General features: G+C 33.9%; 1 protein-coding gene across 1 annotated transcript in view; it reads left to right on the top strand.

Moving 5' to 3' along the window:
- LOC115453778 (protein Tob1) overlaps positions 1–24,162 on the top strand; it is a 44,952-nt gene that overhangs the window by 18,852 nt on the left and 1,938 nt on the right. The window contains exons 2-3 of the mRNA XM_030182534.2: positions 22,529–22,828; positions 23,967–24,058. Coding sequence (XP_030038394.1) covers positions 22,540–22,828; positions 23,967–24,058 — 381 coding nt within the window. The 5' untranslated portion in view covers positions 22,529–22,539. The remainder of the gene's footprint in view (positions 1–22,528; positions 22,829–23,966; positions 24,059–24,162) is intronic.

Genomic DNA, 24,162 nt, shown 5'->3' with positions numbered 1-24,162 from the left:
ATCGCCCCAGGGCCATCAATCAACTTTCTTACCCCGCATAAGAAATAAATGGGGTACATTAATCATTATCGGACGTTTTTCGGGGCAGTGTCGTCCGTTCGAAGGATTTTATCTGATATATGTTATGTCATTCGTTTGAACGTTCCGAAAGAATAGGGCAAATGAGGCGATGTAAGCTGTTTTTTGTTCGGAATCGATATTTTTGGGACTTCGGTTCATGTAAAATTCTACTGAATTTCGTGTAAAGTTGTAAGATTTGGTATATAACTGATGTAGAGGCCTAGCCTGTCGGCTGATAAAGAAATAGTTTTAAGTGATAATGCGCAAGAATTTTTACTTTATTACTTAGTTTCTTTTAAATTCACTACTTATTAGACTATCAATGTTCTAAAAAGAAAATAACTACTTTAAAAAGCTTTGCCGTCTTCTTGATGTAAAAATGCAATCATTACATTTTAGGAGGAAATAGGTTTGCTCAATCAATAACTTAAGCGCAGACCCATTAAAGGAATCAGCATAATCCGAGAACCAACGCGTCCGACCGAAACTCGCGTATAAACGGGAAATTTCTCACCGAGATACCGACTTTCTGAATAAATTACAAGCCATTCCAAGAGAAATATCCCAAGTTTGTTAATTTAAAATCGTTAAGTATTTGAATAAGTATTATATATACATTAATGTGTAACTTTTTTCTAAGTTTAATGGGAATTTTATGAGCAACATTTACATGTTTTATGACTGAGCCAGTAAACATTTTTGGATTTAGAATTATTTTCCTTGTAATACTAAATTATGTTATGTATTTTGTAATTAAACTCTCTTATTAAAATAAGGTATAGTATATAATAATGATAATATCAGCTCTGTATTATATGCTGTCTCAATACTCTACTACTGAGAGGATTTAGACCTTATTCCACCACGCTGCCGTAGTACGAATTGGCAGATGACACATATCCTAAAAATTATTAGGTACGCAGAACTTCTCAGGTCTGCAGGTTTCCTCACGATGTTTTTCTACACCGTTAAAGCAAGCACAATTCACAAAGAATATATTAACTTTACAAAAGTCAGAGGTGTGTACCCCTGGACTTTGAACCGGACATTCATCTCGGCAGTCCGCTCCACTCCCAACTAGACCATCCCCCCTTTTGTACAGTATAAATTATTACAAAACTAAAAACAGTCGTATATTTCACCGTACATATTTCATTGTTTACAAGTTACATTGCGGCTTATTCGTGTTCATAAAAATCCGAGACATGAAATACAAGTTACCCCATACGAATAAATAATGGAAAGCATTTAATAGAACTCACGATACAATTTAAGTGAACGCGTGGTTTAGTCGAACGACGCTATGTGGGGCACTGACGTCAAACTTTTCGCATTAGGGAAGCGACTAGGTCTGGGTCGAGGGGTGGAAGGCATGTAACATAAAATGCACCTTATTAACAAGTATGAGAGTTTAAATTTCCAAAATAAAATCATTTTATTGACGTGACGTATGAGCCAACTACTGTTAAATTACCCCATTCTCAAGCTTAGGTTGTAAATGTTTCTGACACAAATTGTGATGGAGTAAACATTCCGTTTGTTAACACAGTTCCTAGTTTTTTCAAAGCAAATTCCTTTTATAAAGAATGTAAAGGAAAAGAATTTTGCCTTGAATACGTACCGAGGGAGCGTTTTCTCATTGGAATTTTATTTTGGAATTCTTTGAACTCGTGTGGAGGCATTTACCAAGGTTTCTTAGAATTTGCTTGGTATTGAAATGTTAGGAGATATCCAATTCTAATTATAATGATATATTTTTGATAAGATCTTTTCTTATTAATATTGTGTAGGTCAACATTTTAGAATCATTATGTACGTTGAACCTTCATCTGAATTACGGATTATGGCATAAAGGACATGTAGTCTATAATTAATAAATAGAATATGATAATGAAATTCCCGTCTTAATTTCTCTATTAATCTTTACACATTATAAGAAAATAGTTATACTAAAAACAATGATTTTATACAACTATTATCTATGGCTGATCGCATCAATGAATTGGCTTTTGATGTACGTATTATTTAATGATCATTGAAACAAGAAACAAAGAATCTGATAAAATTCCTTAGTCGTTCTAATAATATAATAAATTTTTCCTCTTCCTTACTTTACTCTCATTCATTTTCTTTGTAACTACGTACTTAGTAACCTACCGAGTTCAATCCACGCAATATCAAAACCGGTAAAACAGATCGTATTACTGGAAACATGTTTGGAAAATACCGCAGCTGATTTCTATATCTGTTTTGGCGTCATTGTACCGCAAACTGATTTTTTAAAACAAATAATTCGTAAACTAGCTGATGATTTCGTTCAGAAATTCTTACACAAGCTCAGTTCATACCTAACTCCTTTGCATACAATTCAAACGATATTGTTACCCTATCAAACCTGTCTATATTTGAAATATATTCAAAAACATGCCTTTACAAATATATTTAAACTAGCTTTTGCCCGCGGCTCCGCCCGCGTTATAAAGTTTTTCGGGCTAAAGTTTTCCGTTATAAAAGTCACGATATATATTTTCCCGGGAGCCTATGTTCTTCCCAGGGTCTCAAACTGTCTCCATACCAAATTTTATCCTAATACGTTGGGTAGTTTTTGAGTTTAACACGTTCGGGCAGACCGATGCAGCGGGGGACTTTGTTTTATGATATATTTTTGTAGAACTTTTTAAGAGGAACAATCCCGTCATACATTATTGTTGCATAACTTTAACCGTTTACGCAGCGCACGCAACAGAAGCTCTCAAAACTAATAAATTGTCCCCGTTTTTGCATCATGTTTCATTACTGCTCTGCTCCTATTGGGTATAGCGTGATGATATATAGCCTATAGCACTCCACGAACAAAAGGCTATCCAACGCAAAAAGAATTTTTCAGTTTGGACCGGTAGTTCCTGAGATTAGCCATTACTGCTCCGCTCCTGTTGGGTATAGCGTGATGATATATAGCTTATAGCACTCCACGAACAAAGAGCTATTCAACGCAAAAAGAATTTTTCAGTTCGGACCGGTAGTTCCTGAGATTAGGCATTACTGCTCCGCTCCTATTGGGTATAGCGTGATGATATATAGCCTATAGCACTCCACGAACATAGGGCTATCCAACGCAAAAAGAATTTTTCAGTTTGGACCTGTAGTTCCTGAGATTAGCGCGTTCAAACAAACAAACAAACAAACAAACTCTTCAGCTTTATATAATAGTATAGAGTATAGATATAAAACAGTCCTAGGGAAATATCGACTTCCTTTTACAAATAAACGATATTCAGGTCGGCCATTGATTCAGTCCGTGTCAAAACTGTAATAGGGAAACGCCTTGACACCGTTGTGTGACGCTTGACGGTGTCCATTGTCGTTCTCTGCATTGTATTTACTATAATTTACGATGAATTTACATCGTTCCGCTGCCCTCGGTGTCACTTGTTGTTCGTAAGGATGCTGTTTATTATGCGTCATTTCTGTGAACCTTTAGTCGAGGTATTTCTGAGTTGTAGAATGTTCGAGATTTCCTATTGCTAATCAATGTTTCGTGATACTGCTTTGTCACATCATTTCTTACGTCATGCAATTTCGATTGCAAGCCATATTTTTTTTATACGTCATGGCAAAGTGACCTCTCTTCATTGTATATTAAGTGGACTGGGGTCCAATAGAATGTCGATTGACGAGAGATGATTACTCCTCGGCAGTCGACACAATTATACAGGCCTGTTGGAACCAGATGTAATCAGGCTGATCTCGGAAAGCGACACACTAACGTAGGTCACTATGGCGGGTTTTGACACCTTGTGTACTATGGTCGCTATCTGGGCGGATATAAAATATATCCGCCCAGATATATATAGTACAGAGTTTATATGTTGTATACAAAAAGATTTTAATTACAAAGAAACCAACAAAATATAAAGTGAAAAGATCTTACGTAATTTGAATATACATACTTAAGCAAAGTACTTCTTTAACTAAAAAAATCTATTTGTAACATGGCTGGAACTTATTATGCAAACTCAGTATAGGTTCTTTAATGGGAATCTAATTAGTTTTCATCCAAATTGCACCAAAACCTTGCAACCACAATAACATATTTTGCTACACACGGCCTCTAATAACTACCATAATTATGCATCATCAACATAATTTTGATATTTGCTTTACGCAACTAAAATTGTTTCCTGCTAACTTTTCGCATACATTACCACGATGGCCATCTATGAAAACCTTCATAAGTTACTTTTAAAGTGTCTTTAAAACTTCGCGCTTGCCTTGCTTAGGGAATACGGGAGGATAGAGGTATTATTTTAATCAAGGAATTCTCAAGACAACTATCCATTATTCTTTTAGTGTTACGCCAAGTGGTTCAAGCAAGTTACGGAGTAATTGCATCACTCTAGTAGAACAGATTGTAGTACAGTTTTGCAAACAAGTTTGTTTTTGTTTTGATTCAAGCATTGATTTTATAAATTAAAGCTTAAATGTCAGTGTTTTTTTTTATTGCAACAATATTTAATTTACATTCAAGTTAAATCAATATCACTCTTTTCCCTCTTTTATTGGTCAGTAACTCAGTAAATATTTTTTTGAAAAGTGATATAAATATAGAAATTCACATTACACAAATAGAAATTCTAGAAGTTTCTTTTTTTAAAACTCGCCCCTCCAAATTGCAATCTTGTTGAAATAACTATTATATTCTTTTGTTCAATCAAACGGCGCTTTTTCGCTTCATCGGGGTTCGCTATATTGCTTTTATTGTATTAGCTTTTCTCAACTCCCAAGCCTTGGTTAGAAATTGAGAGTTTTCCAACGTAATCTCGTAAATGGAATTCAAAATTTTTATCATCGATTTTATCGCTATCAATCAAATGCTGACTTGCGGTTACGTATTACAGCTCGGATAAGTACATATTTAATCATTGTCTGAAACTTTCCGATAAAATATGATCAATCATAAAAATATTTTTAGTTTTTAAATACAAGACACGGGTTTACTTTGATTTATGTAAGAATAAGTTTACTATTTACCCAAAAGGGTCACAGTTGATATATATAATTGAACTGTTTTTTGGGCCAACGTGAAATCTATAGTCCACTCGGCAAAAGCCTAATTTAAATTCAAGTGTACCTTTTTCAAGGCCCTTCGAGGATGCTCTAATGTCTAATACATTTCACTTAAGTACTAATAAGGTAGGAAAGTATAATTTATATCCCCATTTTTATTAACATAATCCCGCTTACACGAAACGAATAAAATTTATGGTTCTGTGCGTAATTATACGCGAATATTCTGAAGGTTCACACATATAAAAATAAAAATGGCTACTAATCTTCTGATTTTTTTACCTATTTAGAACATTTGCGGAACAGAAAAACAAAATTTTTGGTAAAATTATAAATACCAAGAATATTCGATCAACAAGACCGCGTTCTATATATGTTTCCTAAACAGTACATCATAAATGTGATGGGTATCAGCGTTATTGCTGCGACCTTGCTGATATTACTTCTATTACAGATGCTACGTCCATTACACGTATTTCACATGAGATATGTTGCAGTCAATGTGTACATTCCGACATGTTACAATATGTTTTATAACAAATATTATAGTTAATAGTAAATATGAGGAAATAGAAGGGAAAAGTAACTATTTGGGAAATTGTGTAAAAATATTGATTAGGTGTATAATCTATTAAACATTGTATATAAATGTGTGACTGACCGCCTTAGTGGCACATCAGCCCGTGATATTCGGTTTTTCTACTCAGTATCAGCCCTTAATATTAGTGCCTAATATGGAAATAGGGACGCTCTTTATCACATTAAGAGACAGAATACGCACGGTGAAAAGTGGGTGCACCATTTGCGCCTCTGCCTGTCCTTTCGGGGATAAAAAGGCACGAATGTGTATGTGTGTATAATCTATATTTATTATTAAAACATAAGTAGAAGTAAATGAAAACAAACATTGTTGTCAGCCCCTCTTCAGTTGCCATTGTTTCGTCGGACTTACACTATCACAATTGTTAGGCAAAACTTACATCACAAATATGCAAAACTAGACCATAATGTCAGTCACACGTATCAAACCAAACATTTCGCGTCTAACATTCGGACAATCGTGTACCGTGTCCTTAGAATTTAGCAAAAAAGGACAAGACTCCGTGTTCTTTTGCTAGAATTAAGTTGAGGGACTAACACATAACAGACGCCTTCGTACCTCGATCAATCATAAACATCAAAATTTAACATCATCTTAACAGTCGCGTTTCTTGAGACATTATGGGGGGGGGGGGGTGTTTGTTATAATAAAAACGTGTGTCAGTATCACGATGTTTCCCTATTATGCGACATCTTTACAATGTACACAACCTGTTTATACTGGAGAGCTTACGTAAGAGTGAAGGAACGCCGCGTAAAAAGTAATATATTTTATTACTTTCTTACTTGTATACTGTCGTGTTTACTTATATTGAGGGCTGATTTTTCTTTCGTTAGGTACATAATAATATCATGCAATTATATGTTGTTTCACTGCTGGGTACAAGCCTTCTCTACTACTGAGAAGAATTAGGCCTTAGTCCACCACGCTGGCTTAGTGCGGGTTGGTAGACTTCACACACCTTCGAAATTCCTATAGAGAACTTCTCAGATGTGCAAGTTTCCTCACCATGTTTTCCTTCACCGTTAAAGCGAAGCCGTTAGCAAACATCACACACCTTCAAAATCCTTACACAGAACTTCTCAGGTATACACGTTTCCTCACGATGTTTTTCTTTATTCAGCAAGTGGTAATTCACAAAGAATACACACATAACTTAAGACTTTAATTGTTATTACTGTAATAATCTTAACATCTCTAAACACTTAATGGAAATATATATATGACGTTTATATACGTCCAATTATTCTGTACATACGTCATTACAAACATTTACAACGTTACACAACATGCGTCAATCTCCGCCCACATGCAGATAGCAGAATTACCGTCGTTTGTCATCTGAATATTATCTACTCAATGCACACGTATTAAATGTTAAATGAGGTTTTGTACATGCATTTTCGCCACCTTTGGGGCTGTTCAAGTATTATGTAACGCAATTTTTAGCCCGTAACCCCCTATGTAACGCGCCGTAACGTTGTCCTGTACGCCCTCGTCCTCCCCTCTAAAAGTCACGTAACTCTAAAGTGTCATTTTTTCTATTATTCGCAAATATGTCACGCAAAGTACCGGAAAGTCGCTGAAATACCTTTGTTATTGTTTTAAAATAAAAAATTGACGACCAAGCTCCTTAAATAAAGATTTAAAAAAAAAAAAAAAACAATGTTTCACAACGCTGTACGTTTGTACGAACACATCCCTCCCGCCCGTGTAACGCATCGTAACGTTTTACGAGACCCCGCCTCCCCGCCATGTTACATTACGTAATACTTGAACGGCCCCTTTTGGCCCTAACGGACTCAACATGTTTCACATCGCGCAAAAGTTTAACTTTAAAAATACTAAGCGACTGATGATAATTGTGAGAAATCTTTTAAGATCACAAACTTATATAATCTAATCATTACGGTTAAACGATAATTCAAATTACTGAACTTACGCTTCTTTCGAGAATGCTCTGTTGTAATGAAAATGTGGTAATATTCCTTAATAGGCAACATTAACTACAAACCAATACAAACAATAGCAAAAGAATTCTAATACCCACTGATTAGTTAAGGCTTTTGAAACAAATCTTACATAATTGCAAGACACAGAACAAAACGAAACATTTAACATACATTTTGCTTTAAAATAAAATAGTGTACGCACTGACATTAAACAACTAGTTAACTATAGACATAATTTACACTATGAAAAGTCAAAATTACTAAAGTTAACGTACTAATTTCTTGATTTAATGGCATCGTTAATTATAAGCGTGTGTTACAGCTAGTGCTCCAATTTAATGTTAATTATTTAGTCATATTAGTTTGATATGTTATAGCTGTATACCATTATATAATATTATTAAAGCAGTACACCTACATTATGAACTGTTTTCAAAGCCTTTGTTTATAATATTCAGCAAAATTATAAATGATCTGTTTAGTGTTTCATTAATTTTTGTCTAGTAGCGTAATATTATTATTTGTATATTGTTAATGTATTATAACCTCCAAGTAATATCTAGTTAGAAAACCCACCGTAGCATATAGCGCCCACTAACTAAACGAATGAAAATTTTAATAGAATCATTTTAAAGAATCTGAAGTTCTATGTGATACAGTAAACCTAAGTTACAATGATATACGTTGTTAAAAATACCAGTGTTTTTTAAATGCAAATAAAAACGACTTGCGTTTATAACTTTAATGAGCATTATGCTTTGTAAATTGTTAACTTACAAATGGAACAGCGGCATTCGATACATTGTAAAATATTAATTAACATGTTTCGAAAACCGTACAATTACCCTGCAACGTAACAAACGGGTCGAGATAGGGGCTAAAGGCGTGTACACACTGAAGTTTTCTTCTCAGAGTTCACGCTTGATTGTTAGTTCTTGTAGTCCATTGAAAATTGTATCACTTTAAAATAAAAGCCAAAGTTAAAAAAAAAAAATCAATTTTCTAACACAATTTTACATAATCGTATTATAAATATTCGCTGTTAAATTTGAAGAGTAAGTTTAAACAACCTAATCTCAGAAACTTCTAAACCGATTTTGAATTTCATTTCACTGATACGAAGCTACAACTACAACATTACTCCTGAATGCTATGAGCTACAGTTTATCCCGTGAAAACATGAATCCCGGAATAACTTTTGCACGCTGGCTGCATATAGGTACCTATAAAACTAAAGGTACGTACAAACAGACGGAACCGCATTTACGTACCTTTAAATGAAAGATTCAATAAAAATTAACAACTCGACTCACAAAACAATTTGGCAAATTAAACAAAAACAAAGCATGAACGCTGCTTAAAACTCGCACACGTTGGAAAACAACGATAACCTACATCGCTATCGTGGTACAGTTATCCCGAAAACGTGTGAAAGTACCTTTAACTAGGTAAAATTTGCATAACCGCTGATAACTTATCTCAGTGATAACCATGTACCCTTTTAATAATTTTACATGGCACTTCCGAGCCGTAGGATTGTATTCTATTATATGAATGTTTACGCGAATGAAAGATTTTGAAATTAAACTATTTTTGGGATTTTATCGCGGTTCTTTATATTAAAATTTTCTCCTGGAGATTTGAAGACTGCAGCCTCCATGGTCTCGGTGCGGACTAAGGTGTTAATCATCCGAAAAGTCAGTTACAATATCAACCTACATTATACAATTTCGTTTTTTAAATTTAGCTGTTGACGTTCCGATCTACGCAGAATGAGCTCGCAATGTCTTGAAAGTATGGCAGCCGGTCTTTTGTATTGTAATACAATTTTACTTTGAATCACGTGCTGTTCTATTTTTAAGGGTAGGTAGGTGGGTACGATGTATTAGATCAGATATGTCAGATCTCAGATAATAGTAAACTTTTTGCTATTTACGAGAATCAGACTTCGGGCTGATGGTGAGCAGATATGTCTTTGAAAATGAAACAGGACGTAATGCTTTCTTTAGTGAACCATATTATAAATTCGAAAGTACTTTTGTCAGTTTGTCTCTTCGCGTATCTAGAGTGCTAGATTTAATAAAGCAACATCCTAGAGCTAGTAGAGCAATATCCAACAGGATTTCTTGTAAAGATTCTGACCCGGAGACAAATAGGTTACTTTATATCCTGGAAAATCACGCTCCATTTGGAATATAATTCCAGGAATATGCTAACAAAAGATATAAAAAATAGTATTACCGATACCAACAGATATTAATAATAAGATAACTAGATTGTATTAGTCACAATGACGATTTAAACGTCATGATTCATAGGCATCAACAAGAAATGTAACATTCAACATAAAAAACAAAAGTGCAATGACACGAAACAGATCATGCATCAGTCATCGAAACTCAAATCAGCAAGCGTTCAATGAACCGAACAATGTCGGCGTACTCTAAATTGCTTTTAAAATATTCGGGCGACCCACGCCGGAAGATGATCATGAGAACTCGCTGAAACCGTTTAGCCGAGAATATTGAGATTACAGCATCCTTTCGCATTAAACTCTGCACAAAATGTCGTAAAAACGAATAGCATGCGATATCGTTGGATAAACATTGTTGTGTTTATTTTTGTCGTTGGAAATTGTTCTTTTTTCAAATTATCTTGCATCAGCGTTTGCTTGAAAGCGCAATGTAATTAGAAATTATATAGATGTTAAGTGAATATTCAAATTGAAAGCGTCTCAGAATACCTAGATAGGACGCTAGCTTACACATTTTAGTTACGTACTGGTATAATATGGAATGGTTATATGGTCTCAATTTCCATATACACTACTACAGTATAATTGATGAAATACTTCTTTAAATACAAAGTTACTTATACGTCACATAAGTAAATATGATATATACTAATATTATAAAAAGGAAAAGTTTGTAATTTTGTTTGTAGGATTTAATCTCTTCCACTATAAGAAGCTAAATTACTCCTGAGTGCCATAGGCTACTTTTTATCCCAGAAAAACATAATATAGGAACTATAGTAATATATACTTAATTGACGAATACTTAAAACGGTGAGTCATAAAAACAACAGCGCTCATAGTATATAGTTTTCCAATTAACCTCCGAACAAATCGACAGCTGCAATTAACACTACGCTAACTTGAAAATGTCAACTTTACAGGAGAGACGTTTGAAGTGAAATTAAGATAAATTTTATAATACTAAAGCTTTTTTAATGAGCTTTTTTTGTAATTCAAGAATTCTTTACTTTATAGCAAAAAAGAGATTTTGTAAGCTTATAAAAGATAAAGAAATAATAGTTTTGCTTTCTAAAAGACATTATCCAAAAATCGACTTAGCGTGTTAATTGCATCTGTCGAAATGCTATCAATATTACCACACATTTATTGTTTACCATACATTTAAATTATGAAACGAACCTAACAAGCAATAGTTAGCAACAGTAAGCACACGGTAGAGGTAAACATGACTTATTGTGACATACTGTCATAACCTTGACTTGATTATATAGTGTACGTGCCGGGTAAGCGAGGGTCGAGTTAACCTCTCATCAACCAAAACTCATGTCTATAACCTTGTTTACACTCAGCATTACAATCAGGATGCAATGAATATTCATTTATCGAGGTCCATTCATCTGTTCATGGGAAAGATTACATTACGTCCAAGCGGGGGTCCGTGCCCATGGGATTTTAATGAAAAATTAATTATCGGACGAATCAAGTTAGCAAAAATGAGTACGAAATTTCCAAATACACAGTTACTCGGGTGAATATTCTAACTGATGCTATCAAACGCATGATGAGCTACAGATAAGATTCAATGATGTATTTCAATGAAATTTCATAAACAGTCGATAGTACTTTGGTCGAAACGATGACAAATGAAACCAGAAACATTCATCCAGGGGAGTTACGATACACTATGCGAAATATTTATAGGTAAATCCGCATTGGATTCCTTTACATCATTGTACTAACTTTTCACTTTGCTCATGACCATATTCTGCTTGGAGGACCTCTATTCTGTATCTTGCTGGATAGCGACCACACTAAAAATGGAGAAAATCCCGCCATAGCTCACTCAGATCATTCGCGTTCTAGACATAGTCGGTGTACAGTCAACCATAAAAAACTGAAAAAAGTAGAAACTTTGAAACCTTTCTACACACTATCTTCAATGGAAATAATATTTTTTGTTAAGCCGAAATAAAGTTCACTCTTTGAAATTTATATTAGTAAAGAATAAACGATTACTGGTGAGTTTAAACAAATGATATTTTTCGGCTTTATGACTGTACAATGTACATCTTATAAAACAGACTGAATAAATGTATATGTAAATTAATATTGAACAACGTGGGACGTGATATCTATAGATACGCGCTTTTGAACTACACTAAACCTACCAAGCTCACTTTACTATACCTACATCAATACGTATTGGGTACAATACCAGCATCGACATTAACATCAATTTACCAAACCATCGAACCGCGAAATGTATTTAAAAGCTTTCTGAGAGCCGAAGAAATGTCGACGGAAAAATTGTCGCCGATCATTAAACTTACTTTGCAAGACATCGACAGATATGTAAGGAAGGCTAAAAGATTATTAAGCTATAACAATACATCAAGACATTAGGCGGTGAGAGCCGTGTAACGTAGACGAATGCAACACATTTGTAAAGACGCGGCTTAAGGCATGGCATATAGCGGATCCAGGATTTGCATTAAAACACCCTCTATGTAAAGGAATTTAGGATACTGCTTAAATACCATTAGTTTTCTTTATTGTGAGGAAAAGAAGTCGACTTTAAATTTACAGGAAGGGTCTTACACAAATACAACTTCATTATTGCACGTATTGTGTAAGAATTTTAAGTCAATCATCGAATTTTTCTTTAGGTTTCGTTATGTTAAGCAAGACTTTAGTAAATATAAATATAAAAAATCAAAAATATAATACAGGAATGGCAAAAATAATTGTGACTAGATTTTTCATTCTTGAAAATTACTCGGAGTCAGGAAGTTGATTGTGCGATACCCCGTGCTTCGGAAAGCACGTAAAGCCGTTGGTCCTGCGCCTGATCTCTCTCCGGTCATGTCGGATTGCAGTCTCACCGGATTATGAGCGTGAATGAACAGAGAGTGCACCCCTGTATCGTGCATTTTAATATCTCCTGCGTACCTGACTGATCTCCATTGAGATTGGCCGCCGTCGCCGACATCTCTAAAAGGGATTGATTCAACATTCAATAATTTTACAGAAAAAATGTGAAGCTAGTTCAAACCTAACTGAGATCGCTAAATCCTACAAACTGTACCACAGAATAGTACGTGTGCTTACTTATCTTACTCGGAACGTATAGAGATAATATTAGATCTTCGTACTGTAAATGTATGTGTTTCTAAAGGCTAACTGAATTTTATAGCCATCGCGAGAGCTCGAGCAATAAAGCAAAGATTTCTCCGATGTTCAAACGAAGTTGTTTAGATAGAACTGTATTTGTGAATTTCATAAAGAAACTGTTACAAATAACCATTAATTAAAAAGTTAATTTAGAAATAGATTGTTCTATAAATTTATTTTGTTTATTTAATTCGTTAATCGGTATTAATAACTAGAAATTTATATTCAAGATTTTAATTCCAAACAAAAGCCATTAAAGTTTACACGAATTCAAAATATAACCTAAAATCAGATGTGGTTAAGGAGCGTGGGTATATTGAAAATTTTAACATAAAATCCATCAGTCTTACTTATAAAAAATTCGCAAATCTATGCTTAGTTAAAAGACAAATTTACTCGATCAGCTGTAAGTCAAAATCCGCCATTTGCGTCTTAATAAGGTTTGAACTAGGAACCGGTGATGTTTTTGACAGATATTTAAGCAATTCTTAACCACCTCTTAACGCTAAAACAAGTTTATAAGTAAGACTGCTTAAGTTCCAAGTTCAATGACCAGAAGATTAAGAAAAATACTAAAAATAATGCCCAATAATCCCCGAGTACGAATTTCTAAATTCGCGTTGACACTTGGCAAGTCTAAATCTTTTTCCGATAAGCAACAGAATCGGCCGGCGGATCCGAAGGGATGAGGGTTTTCTTGTGAAACTTTCTCAAGATAATCTTTAAATAACTCACGCAAACTTTAGCTATTCGTGTCCAATAAGGTTGGTTATTTTTTGCCATAAGTTTATTATAATATAACTTTGAACTTGCACATTATCATGGTAGACGATAAATTTTAGGTAAGTCGTAATTATATGTAAAAATGTATGACATGAAATAAAAAATGAAGCTGAAAAGTTTGTTTGAACGCGCTTATCTTAAGAACTATTAAACCTATAAAAAAATCACTAATAGGAAGATACATTATTCCTGAGTGCTATAGGCTACTTTATATCCCGGGAAAATATAAAGCGGGACTTATCCCGGATTTTTTTCACACGAGTGAGCTATAGCTAGTATGAAATACAATCCCAATTATATCGACTAGGACCTTTGCGAAAATTTAAATTTCGCATCAACCCTACAAACCCATCACTCGACAAAGTAAAAAATCTAAACTTTTACAGCGCTGTCGTACGTAAAATGTCCGTTGAAAATTCAAAAAAGAGAATTCGTTATAACGATAAACAAAAGTGGGTAAAAACAAAAAGATTCTTGCTTCAGCCCGTCGAAACAATCACGCTGCGAAGTATGGAAGCAACATCGCTTGTTTGTGAGGGATGTTTTCGGCTACATGTTATAACGTTAATGAAACTGTTTTATGATTTACTTATTTTTTTATTGCCTTAGTAGGCAAACGAGCAAGCGGTCCGCCGGCTGGTAAGCAGTATCTGCCGCCCATTAACCTTGCAATGCTAGAGGCACAGCGAAGCCGTTGCCTACCTTTATGTTAAGTTTCCCGATTAATAATAGGTATAATTTTGTTGGAGAAAGTAGTCACCTCTTGATAGTTGGTAGCTATTGACCGTGACTTGAAAATGCCTTACTCAATGACTGCCGTATCTAATTTATCAAAATAATTATAAATATCGTCTTTTAAAATAACAGTATTTTTTATCACCGAGCTCTATTTTAAGAAAACTCACAACCCTACACAAAGGGAAAAATATTCGTTCAAATATAACCACAGAAGTCGCCCACGACTATTTAAAGCATCAAACGTGACATATCACACAAATATGAACTTTGTTACATTGACATTAAGTGATTGTATTGTGTGCGTGGGGTTGTCGGGCAGTGGGGCGCCCGATCGATAACGGCTTACAGAACGTATATATAGGACAGGCGAAGTTAAGGCCGTGCGTCCCACAACACTCGGTTTCATTTATCGATGATGCTGGGCTGGAATCGCTTAATCTTCTCCAATTATGCATTTTAATCTTTAAATCAGGGGAGTTAAAGTTCTACGTATATTGTAATCCATGTAGGTAACTAGCATTACTTTAAATCAGTCTTCAACAAATAGAGCCAGTGGTAAAAGGAATGTGTTTAAACATCGATTTATTTATCGCCATTTTCAATAAATGGTCCCAATAGCTTTATTCTATTTTCAAAATGCACCAATCAGAACAAAGTATATTGATATGCTTACAGATGAGTTAATTTGATTGGTTCATTCTCGGATTGAAGATTGAGATTCGGATCGTTTATTGAAAACGGCTGTTAGTCATTATTTACCGACTATGCTATTTAGAAACACGTGTAACGTATTCATGCTAAAGGAATAAATTATACTGATCACTTCTATTTAAGGAATAGGGTCACACAAGGATTTCCTAACGCCAAACTCTTAAAAACTAATGATGACTAGATTTTTCTTTTATCTAGGAATGACTTGAGCTTTATATAGGTATATAGGGGAAAATCATTATGATAACTAATAAATACTGCAGACTTGGAATCATCTATTATTTTAGACACTAATATTACCTCCCGGTTGCCCGTGCGAGTCTTTTATAAAATTTACAGAAGTCAAAATAAAATATAACCTTAGTGGTTGTGCAACTGGAGGTCCCGAATTCGAATCCCAGGTTGATGAATACAATGAGTTTGCTCACACAATTGATTTTCAACTCCCAAAGGAAGGTAACAGACGGACGAGCACTCGCTGGTAAAAACAAACACAAGGAATTATTGAAAAAGAACTTATATGTTGCGTCTTACATAAGAACAAGAATGATGTTTACAAATGTATTACAAAAGATGCTAAAGTTAATCGAGATTTTAAATTATCTCATCTTGAAGTTCGTGTCAAATATTGATTAGTCGTAATTGTCGAAATCACGGAGCTTGAACAAAACAATAGATCAATTCTATTCGCAGGTTGGAACACACGTACTAATTTTAATTAATTTGACTTCAATTACGAAACTATTTCAACTTTCAGTTTAATCAATACATCACCGCGTAATATAACGCGAACTAAACTCAAACTAGTTCTTTGAAATAAATTAATTTATTTCAAACAATTAATGTTTTAAAATATATTAGACAAGTATAATTTAATTCGATTGTTCAAATAATAAAATTTTATATTTTTTGACATAAATTCTCTTACAAATAAACATAATGACTAATTAGTGTAGGAAATCAGTGGCATTTTGTAAATGACTGATTCAATTAATGACTAATTTGAATAAAACAGTAAATATTATGAGTCCTTCCAATCCATTTTCAATGGTATTATACAGCGATATTTCAAACGCTCTTTAGTCACCACTGTACATAGAAATAATAGGCCTTTATGATATATTAAACTGGAAGCAAATACGGCGTAGTTTGATTAATCTAAGGTAAATTAATCGACCTTCATACTTCACGGCTCATATGTTTGGGCAAACTGCGGCTTGGTGCTGTGGTTTGCCGCTAGTTATACGCAATGGCGATATAGGTAGCTGATACGTATTAATAAAACTATTAATCTCAGTAAGTAGATGCGTTTGTTATTTATATTACTCTCTGTTATTGTCCATAATTAAGATAGAAAGAAATAATAATGTATCAAGTTTGTATCATACATAAATCTGTATTGAAATAAGATAGGTATTAGGTACCATGTTTTATGTAATGGTAGGTGAAGAGCTTTCCGTTGCAAAAATCCCTAAAAAACTTAACTAACTTAAATCCACTCGTACGATGTCAGCGCCATCTATTGAAAAGATTTAATTATTGCCCTTGGAAGAAAATTACCGGGATAAAAGTAGTCTATGTGTTAATTTAGGAAATGATCTACTTGTGTACAAAATTTCATCTAAATCCGTGTAGAGGTTTCTGCGTTGACTTCGAACAAACATCCAAACATCCAAAATGTTCATGTTCATAAATTTTCGCTTGTAAGAAAACTAGTAATATAAGATATATAGGGCAATAGCATAATCTCGTTTCCCCAGCATAAACACAAAAGGCAAATAGTGTTAAATACCTACTCTTCCAAGTAAAAACTAATTAAATTAAAAAGTATAAAACAAAAATTTATATCTTCCTACCTAATTCATTAGAGTGGGTAAATGATATTGAACTATCTAGCATTTCAACATTTAAACCAAACTCAGTTCGCCGTTTCTCATCCCGACCTTTCTTGTGACAAGGGTGGCTTTGTTCCAAATATAATGATGGAAACCATTTACCTGGAAAATATACCTGTGTGTTCCCTTTCTTTATATTACACGCAATTGTCTTTGATTGTCTTGCCACCATGTTTATTTTAACTTATATGTAGGCTTAAGGAGTTTTGTATGGAATAATTAAAATTTCTTTATTTAGATACCTTTTACTATTGTTGAAATGCGTTGATATCATAGGTACTTTTATTACAACCCGTTAGTCAAACATTGCTTACTAATCGTATATACGTCTAAAAACTATAGTCATCTTATCGCAATATACCAGGATATATATAGAACTGACCCGACAGACGTTCTCCCGTCTTAACTATGAATTTGCAGCGCGAATTCTGTCAATCGCTGACAGTTATTTCAAACAATTGACAGTTATATAAAATTAATATTTTCGTTAAGTTTTCTTAATTTTTATAATTTTCCGCACAATTTTTGATTTTTTTCTTTTATGAGAACCTGCTCCTGACAATAACAAACACAAAAAAATATAGTGAAATCGGTCCAGCCGTTCACGTGTGATGGCGTGACCAAGGGAAATAGGGATTCATATTTATATATATAGATAATAGATCAAAATAGGCCCCTATTAAAACAGTTTCATCCCAAACCAGCTTCAGACGTTAATTCCAAAGAGATTTATCTCCGTCCCTACATTTGAGCGGTGTTCAATAGCTTTTCGGGTCCCTTTTCCATTTGCCAGTAACTTTCGGCTTTCGGCTTATCTTAAATGCGTCAAATGTAGGTCAAGGGATAATCCAACATATACATAAAAGAACGATTAAACAAGTGATTGAGAATACGACCCTATTGTAATGTTTTTTAGATCTACGATCGTGTTTAGGACAATAGAAACAAATGAAGAAATTATCTCCCGTCTTCGACTCGAATAATTCTTGCTTTTCCATTATATTTTTCCATTTAGTTAACGTAATAGTCATGTAGAGTTGGTTGGGGTCGGAAATAGTCTATTATTTGCGGTTTTGCGGAATGAATAATGTAATTAACACAGCACCCAGGACAAAATAGCATATTATGCTATTATGCTATTTTGTCTTGAATTATGCAATATTATGCTACTTTTTAACCGGGTAATTTTCTCGGTAATGGGAAATTATTATTATTGAAATGTGTTATTGATTATTACGATCTTAATTTTCACAAGAGCTGAAAATATTTTTATTGAACTACGTCGCAAACAATGTTTATCTGAACCTAGCTAGACCATTACATGGGTTACATGTTTACTAAACATTATTCTTCCCAGACATGTTATGGATACCTGTCTATATATAGATTTACTAATTTTTATTTTCACTCACACTCAATTATTGAAGTAAATATGTACCTTTGTAATTTGTGATAACCTTTTCTATATCATAAGTGCTTTTAATATAGCTAAATGATTAATATTTTTTTATTTTATACATAATATAAACTGGGTTGTAAAATTGGATAACAAATCAAAGGGCCGACAGCCGATTTCTGTACATCTTCGCACCAATCATATATACCCAATGGAGTTTATAAACATTTAATCTGCCACGAAACTCGGGAAAACATCGTCTTGTATACAAATATTTGTGTTTTCAGATGCCGATTGATCTCTTGAGAGGGATATATTTTTTTAGAACCAGACATGTTTTATTTTTTCTCATATTCCATGCTTTCGTTTTTGTTTGCGTTCACATCAGACTTTATTAACGAGAAAATGTTTACGTGCCCTTTAAGATCTTTGATAGAATTACATAACGTTTCGATTTAAAATATACGTAAATAAGTACATTAAGTACTTTCGAATAAAAAAATGTGTACGAAAACATTTTTATTTTTAGGAATTTCTACTTTGACTGAGGTTTACTCTATTACACTATGAGTTATCGTAAAGTTGACTAAAATGATATTAATAAAATGAATCTCTCAGAAGTAGAGGAGGCCCGTGCCCAACAGTGGGACAGTATATAATACAAGGCGGATATTAATATTATTTTATAAAATGAATATGGCTGAAATTTGGTTTACATATTATTATTTAAAATAACGCATAGATGTTAAGTACCTTAAAGTGAGTAATACATAAGAAAGAAGTAACATTTTTTTTTATCATGATTGATAACACTGACTCTCATAATCTGTTTAGATCTTCACTCTGATAACTCAAAGGTAAACCACACCTTCTATTTGACTCAGTAAAACAACACTAAGAAACAATATCTCCATTATCTCCATTCTTATCTAGAAAACATCTTCCCTAGCACAAAATCCATTTATCATCAACATCGAATTAAAAATCCACAAACGTATCAAACAAAAACATTAATATACTCCATATAATGTGAAAGAATTGTCAACAGCTAAGTCACAAATAAAACTTATATCTCGAAGTCCATTTGTATTGCATCGCGACGATCATTCGCTGTATCTCATACGAACAACGCTCACGTTCGTGAAAAATAACTCGCGTCTCCGCACGACTTGAGAAAAATACTAGAACCTTCCACAACATAAGTACTACTAAGTAGTTACGAACCTAAATAAATATCTATAAACAGTTCGTAGTTGGTCCAATATGAAAGCAAACAATTTTTTAAAGATCTGTGGGTGCCGATCCCTCTTACAACTAATTGAAAAGATATTAGATCGTCCCACGCAAGCAAATTTAATATTCCTTTATCTTTTCAAGTCGCAAAACGGATACCCCAGAGGATATTTGTGAGAGGGAAACGTCCTGAATAAGAACAATTCGTAAAAAGTGTTTCAACGAATACGCATAAAAAGTTGCCAAGAAATAGTTTATGTTCTGATCTTGAAATAGGACTCCCGTGGGAAATTATCCTATTTTAATTCGCAATAACAATGTCTATAATAAATATTTATTTGGGTTTATAAATCAGTTTATAATATACAACAGTAATGACTTATTTTCAAGTAAATCGATTTAAAATTTATTTATTACATCGCCATCCGCAGTACGTCGTAAAAAGACATTATCGTAGTACACGTAACATACAAATATTGTAATATTTTCAGTAGATTCAGATACAGTTCTGTTAGAATAGGAAAAAACCTGTGTTCAAGTCACGAAGCGGTTGGCACGTGACTGAGAAATAACGTGGGACTGTTAGCAGTGGACGGACTCAAGATCAACAGAGGGGATCTTGTCCCCTATCTATTTACAGAATTAGTAATTTGAACCTATGTTAGCTTACTAACTATTCGATATTCTGGACTATTCCATTTATATACAGTCTGTTTGTCTCCAGAAAATAGAAATCACTAAAATATGCAACAAAAGTAAATAATTAATGTGCTAAATGGAATAAAATTCTGCTATCAAACACACTTGTTGTATCAATACTTGTATGATGTGGAAAATTGCTAATTACTAGTGGAAATAGTCTTTGCCTTTAACGCTTCTAGAAATCCTTGTAATAAACCAGTTGAAGTTATAATACTAGTTGAAGAGACCCACGTAATAAGACCTGCATATAAATTAAGACCCCCTTAACGAAACCCTGATTGCGTCCGCATTACTCGTACACGATGTACGTCGCCACCAGACGCGATGGCACTAATAATATTATTCAATATTATAACTATTGAGATCACGGTTTAACGTATTGACGAATGGTACGTATATTTTTACGAATATTATGTAAAAAGGAACGTAAATGTAAAATAAGTAGCGATTGTCAGGAGATCACGCAATTTTGATGACTTGCAAATGATGACATTCACAATATTTTTTGTAAATTTTTACCTCTTTCTATATTACTCGACAACCTATCATTACTACTCATAGATGTAAATATAAGAGGATATTTAACTGTATTGTTGACTACACGTGCATTGATATTTGTACAACAACGTACATCAACATACCAAAATCTAAGTTGGATACAAATATTGTTTGAGTTTGAGACGACCAGAATTGCGGGTCGACGACCTTTCACATTTCATGTCAAATGTTACAATGACGTAAAAATACTTACTTTTGTTTGATAAGTGAAGTTTTCCACGTCATGTAGGTGACAATCGATGACCTAAAAACACATCCTATCACTCAATGTAGTTTACATTTATTAACTTTATTTTCACTTTCATTTGAAGTGTGTTTTATTTTTCGATTTGGAGAACAATTTAGAATTTTAATAAAAACTCCAAATGGATCTGTGCAAACTTACAAAGTAACATAAAACATTTCAAAAACTATTCAAATGGGAACACTTATTTACGTCGCCTGTCGCGTAGAAAATTAATGTGACATTGTTGCACATAAAACAAACCGCAAACATATCAGAATGTATAATTCAAGGTCATTTGAATTGTTTACCTACGTATTGTTGATTTAGAAAATAAAACCAGTTCTACAGAAAACTTCATTCAAGCACGGCAACATTGAAACTAAACGAAATATTTTCAAAATGTCTAAAGTGCCGAAAACCGCGTTAATTGTTGCCAAATTCATTATTCATTGAGGAACGTCACTCGTCGCACTCATAGTGCAATGATTGACAAACATCTTGGCCAACTTGGAACGTCTATAAATATCTAAACGAAATCGATTAATACATAGAATTCCCTTCAAGCCTCGTAATCAGCATTTAAATATTAGATTTGCAAATGCCGCGTAAACTTTTCCGAGTAATAAATCGATTGAATTTTATCGATTATTCGTTTGTGTCGCGTTACACGACCCATTGTGACCGTTATGGTATAATATTTAAAAAAAAACGAATCTCTATTCGATAATTTAACGTTAATTGTTATGGCTATTCATTGTCATGGTCGTTAGTTATTTTTATAATGCCGGAATGAATGAATTCAATTAGTCAACACAAATTACGTTTGAATAGTTCCAGCATGCTTCACTAATTATGTAAATTAGGCTGTCAATTTGTTCTTGTTTACGTCGTATGAGCAAACATCGTTTCTAATCGATAATAAATGCGAACGTTGCTTTATAAATGAATATTACGTATATATTTAACCTAACTAAAGTCAAATTACAGATGAACGCACATAGTGTACACGACTGAGTAGAAAAGTTTCCCATTTATACGAGAAGTGGGAATAGCCTCTACACAATAATGCTATTTCGATCTCCCCAAAAAGAAAACATATCCAAACATGCATGATTACAAATTTAATCTTAAGGGTAACTTAACTGATTGTTTAATATGTCTATTTATTTTGTCCACAGTGAGACCAAAGATGCATATTGAAGTACAAGTCGCCCTTAACTTCGTCATATCGTACCTTTACAACAAGCTGCCGAGGCGGCGGGTGAACATCTTCGGGGAGGAACTTGAGAAAGCACTTAAAGACAAATTCAGGGGTCACTGGTACCCCGACAGGCCGTGCAGGGGGTCAGCGTTCCGATGCCTAAAGACCGGCGGACCTCTCGACCCTGTGCTGGAGCGAGCGGCGAGGGAGTCAGGCGTGCCAGTCCGGGATGTCCTGGAACATCTCCCGAGAGACCTCGCAGTCTGGGTGGATCCAGGTAAATACATAATGATTATATTTTTAGAATAACCATGTTCAAATCAACGGTTGAAAGGCTAATTGACTTAAGCAATTTTTTTTTTTATTTAATTAGATTAAAAATATATACAAAAAGTGCTAATTTTAAATATGTTCGAAACTTGGTGTCGTTTAAGTCAATAAGCCTTTCAATAGTCGATATGGTCTCTCAAGCTTTATGACCAAACGTAACAGCAGAATTAATAATAAACAGTTCAATTAATTTTTTCGTCAGCCTGAAAAAGGCAGAGATAATCATTATAATTTACACCAATGATCTCGTGGGGTCTTACAAATATTCAATTTGTAACAGTCAAAATCCCGCGAAGTACATCAGTTATCAAACATTCCACAACGTTCCGCGGTTAGATAAGCGCTAAGTGAAAAATGACACGATTCAATAACAATTGAACGCCTAATATGTATTGCATAACGCGCTAAATGAACGAGGCCGGTCCCCGAGGACAATAACAATGTTATGAACGCATTGCGACTTGTGTTGCAACAGGATGTTATCTCTAAATAACACATGCAGTGGAGAGCGAGATAAATGTGAACTGAGTGTGAAACGAGATCTTCTAATTATACTGAGAATTGATGTAGATGGTAGCTCTGCTTGTATGAACATGAAATATTTTTTGATTATAATAATAAACTTAAGTTTTAAAATGAAAATTTTACATTCCTCTGGCTACAATTCGGTCAATGAACCCAAAATGAAAATAAACTAAATTAAACGCTAACGATATACACAGACGTAGTTTGTGGACTTAAAAAAAATTGCGTGTATTCTGCTAAATTAGCAGAATAATGCTACTGTATCTTGCTAAGTCGTAAAATGATTTAGCCAAATTTGATCCACTACAAACATATAGCTCAAACAACATAAATTACGCAATTTATTAAGTAAGCAATGACTTGTTGAGTCATCGCAATCGTTTACGATTCATGAAAAAAAGGCGCCTTATTTTGTGCGGAAAAATAAATGTTTATTTAGAATCTGTTCGTTTGGAACTTCTTCGCCTATATTATACAATCAAAACAAAACGTGTAGAAATTTTGTTCCGTTATATTTTCTTGTAGCAAGATGTTAACTCTTATTTCTTTGTCTATTTCAGGTGAAGTTTCGTACCGCATCGGCGAGAAAGGAGCTGTGAAGGTTCTTTTCAGCAGCGACGAGAGGGCTGCCGATGAGAGGACCGACAGAGAGGTAAGCATTACATTATAAATACCATAAACCAAACGAGAAATTCCGTATACTTATCCTAAATTTCTAGCATCCGTACAAAAAAGCTAAATATTGGACTTTTTGTA

Source organism: Manduca sexta, chromosome 17 (genome assembly GCF_014839805.1).
Source record: "Manduca sexta isolate Smith_Timp_Sample1 chromosome 17, JHU_Msex_v1.0, whole genome shotgun sequence".
Classification (NCBI taxonomy): Eukaryota; Metazoa; Arthropoda; class Insecta; order Lepidoptera; family Sphingidae; genus Manduca; species Manduca sexta.
The sequence above is the reverse complement of the archived record's forward strand: the minus strand, read 5'-3'. Positions and strand labels throughout refer to the sequence as shown.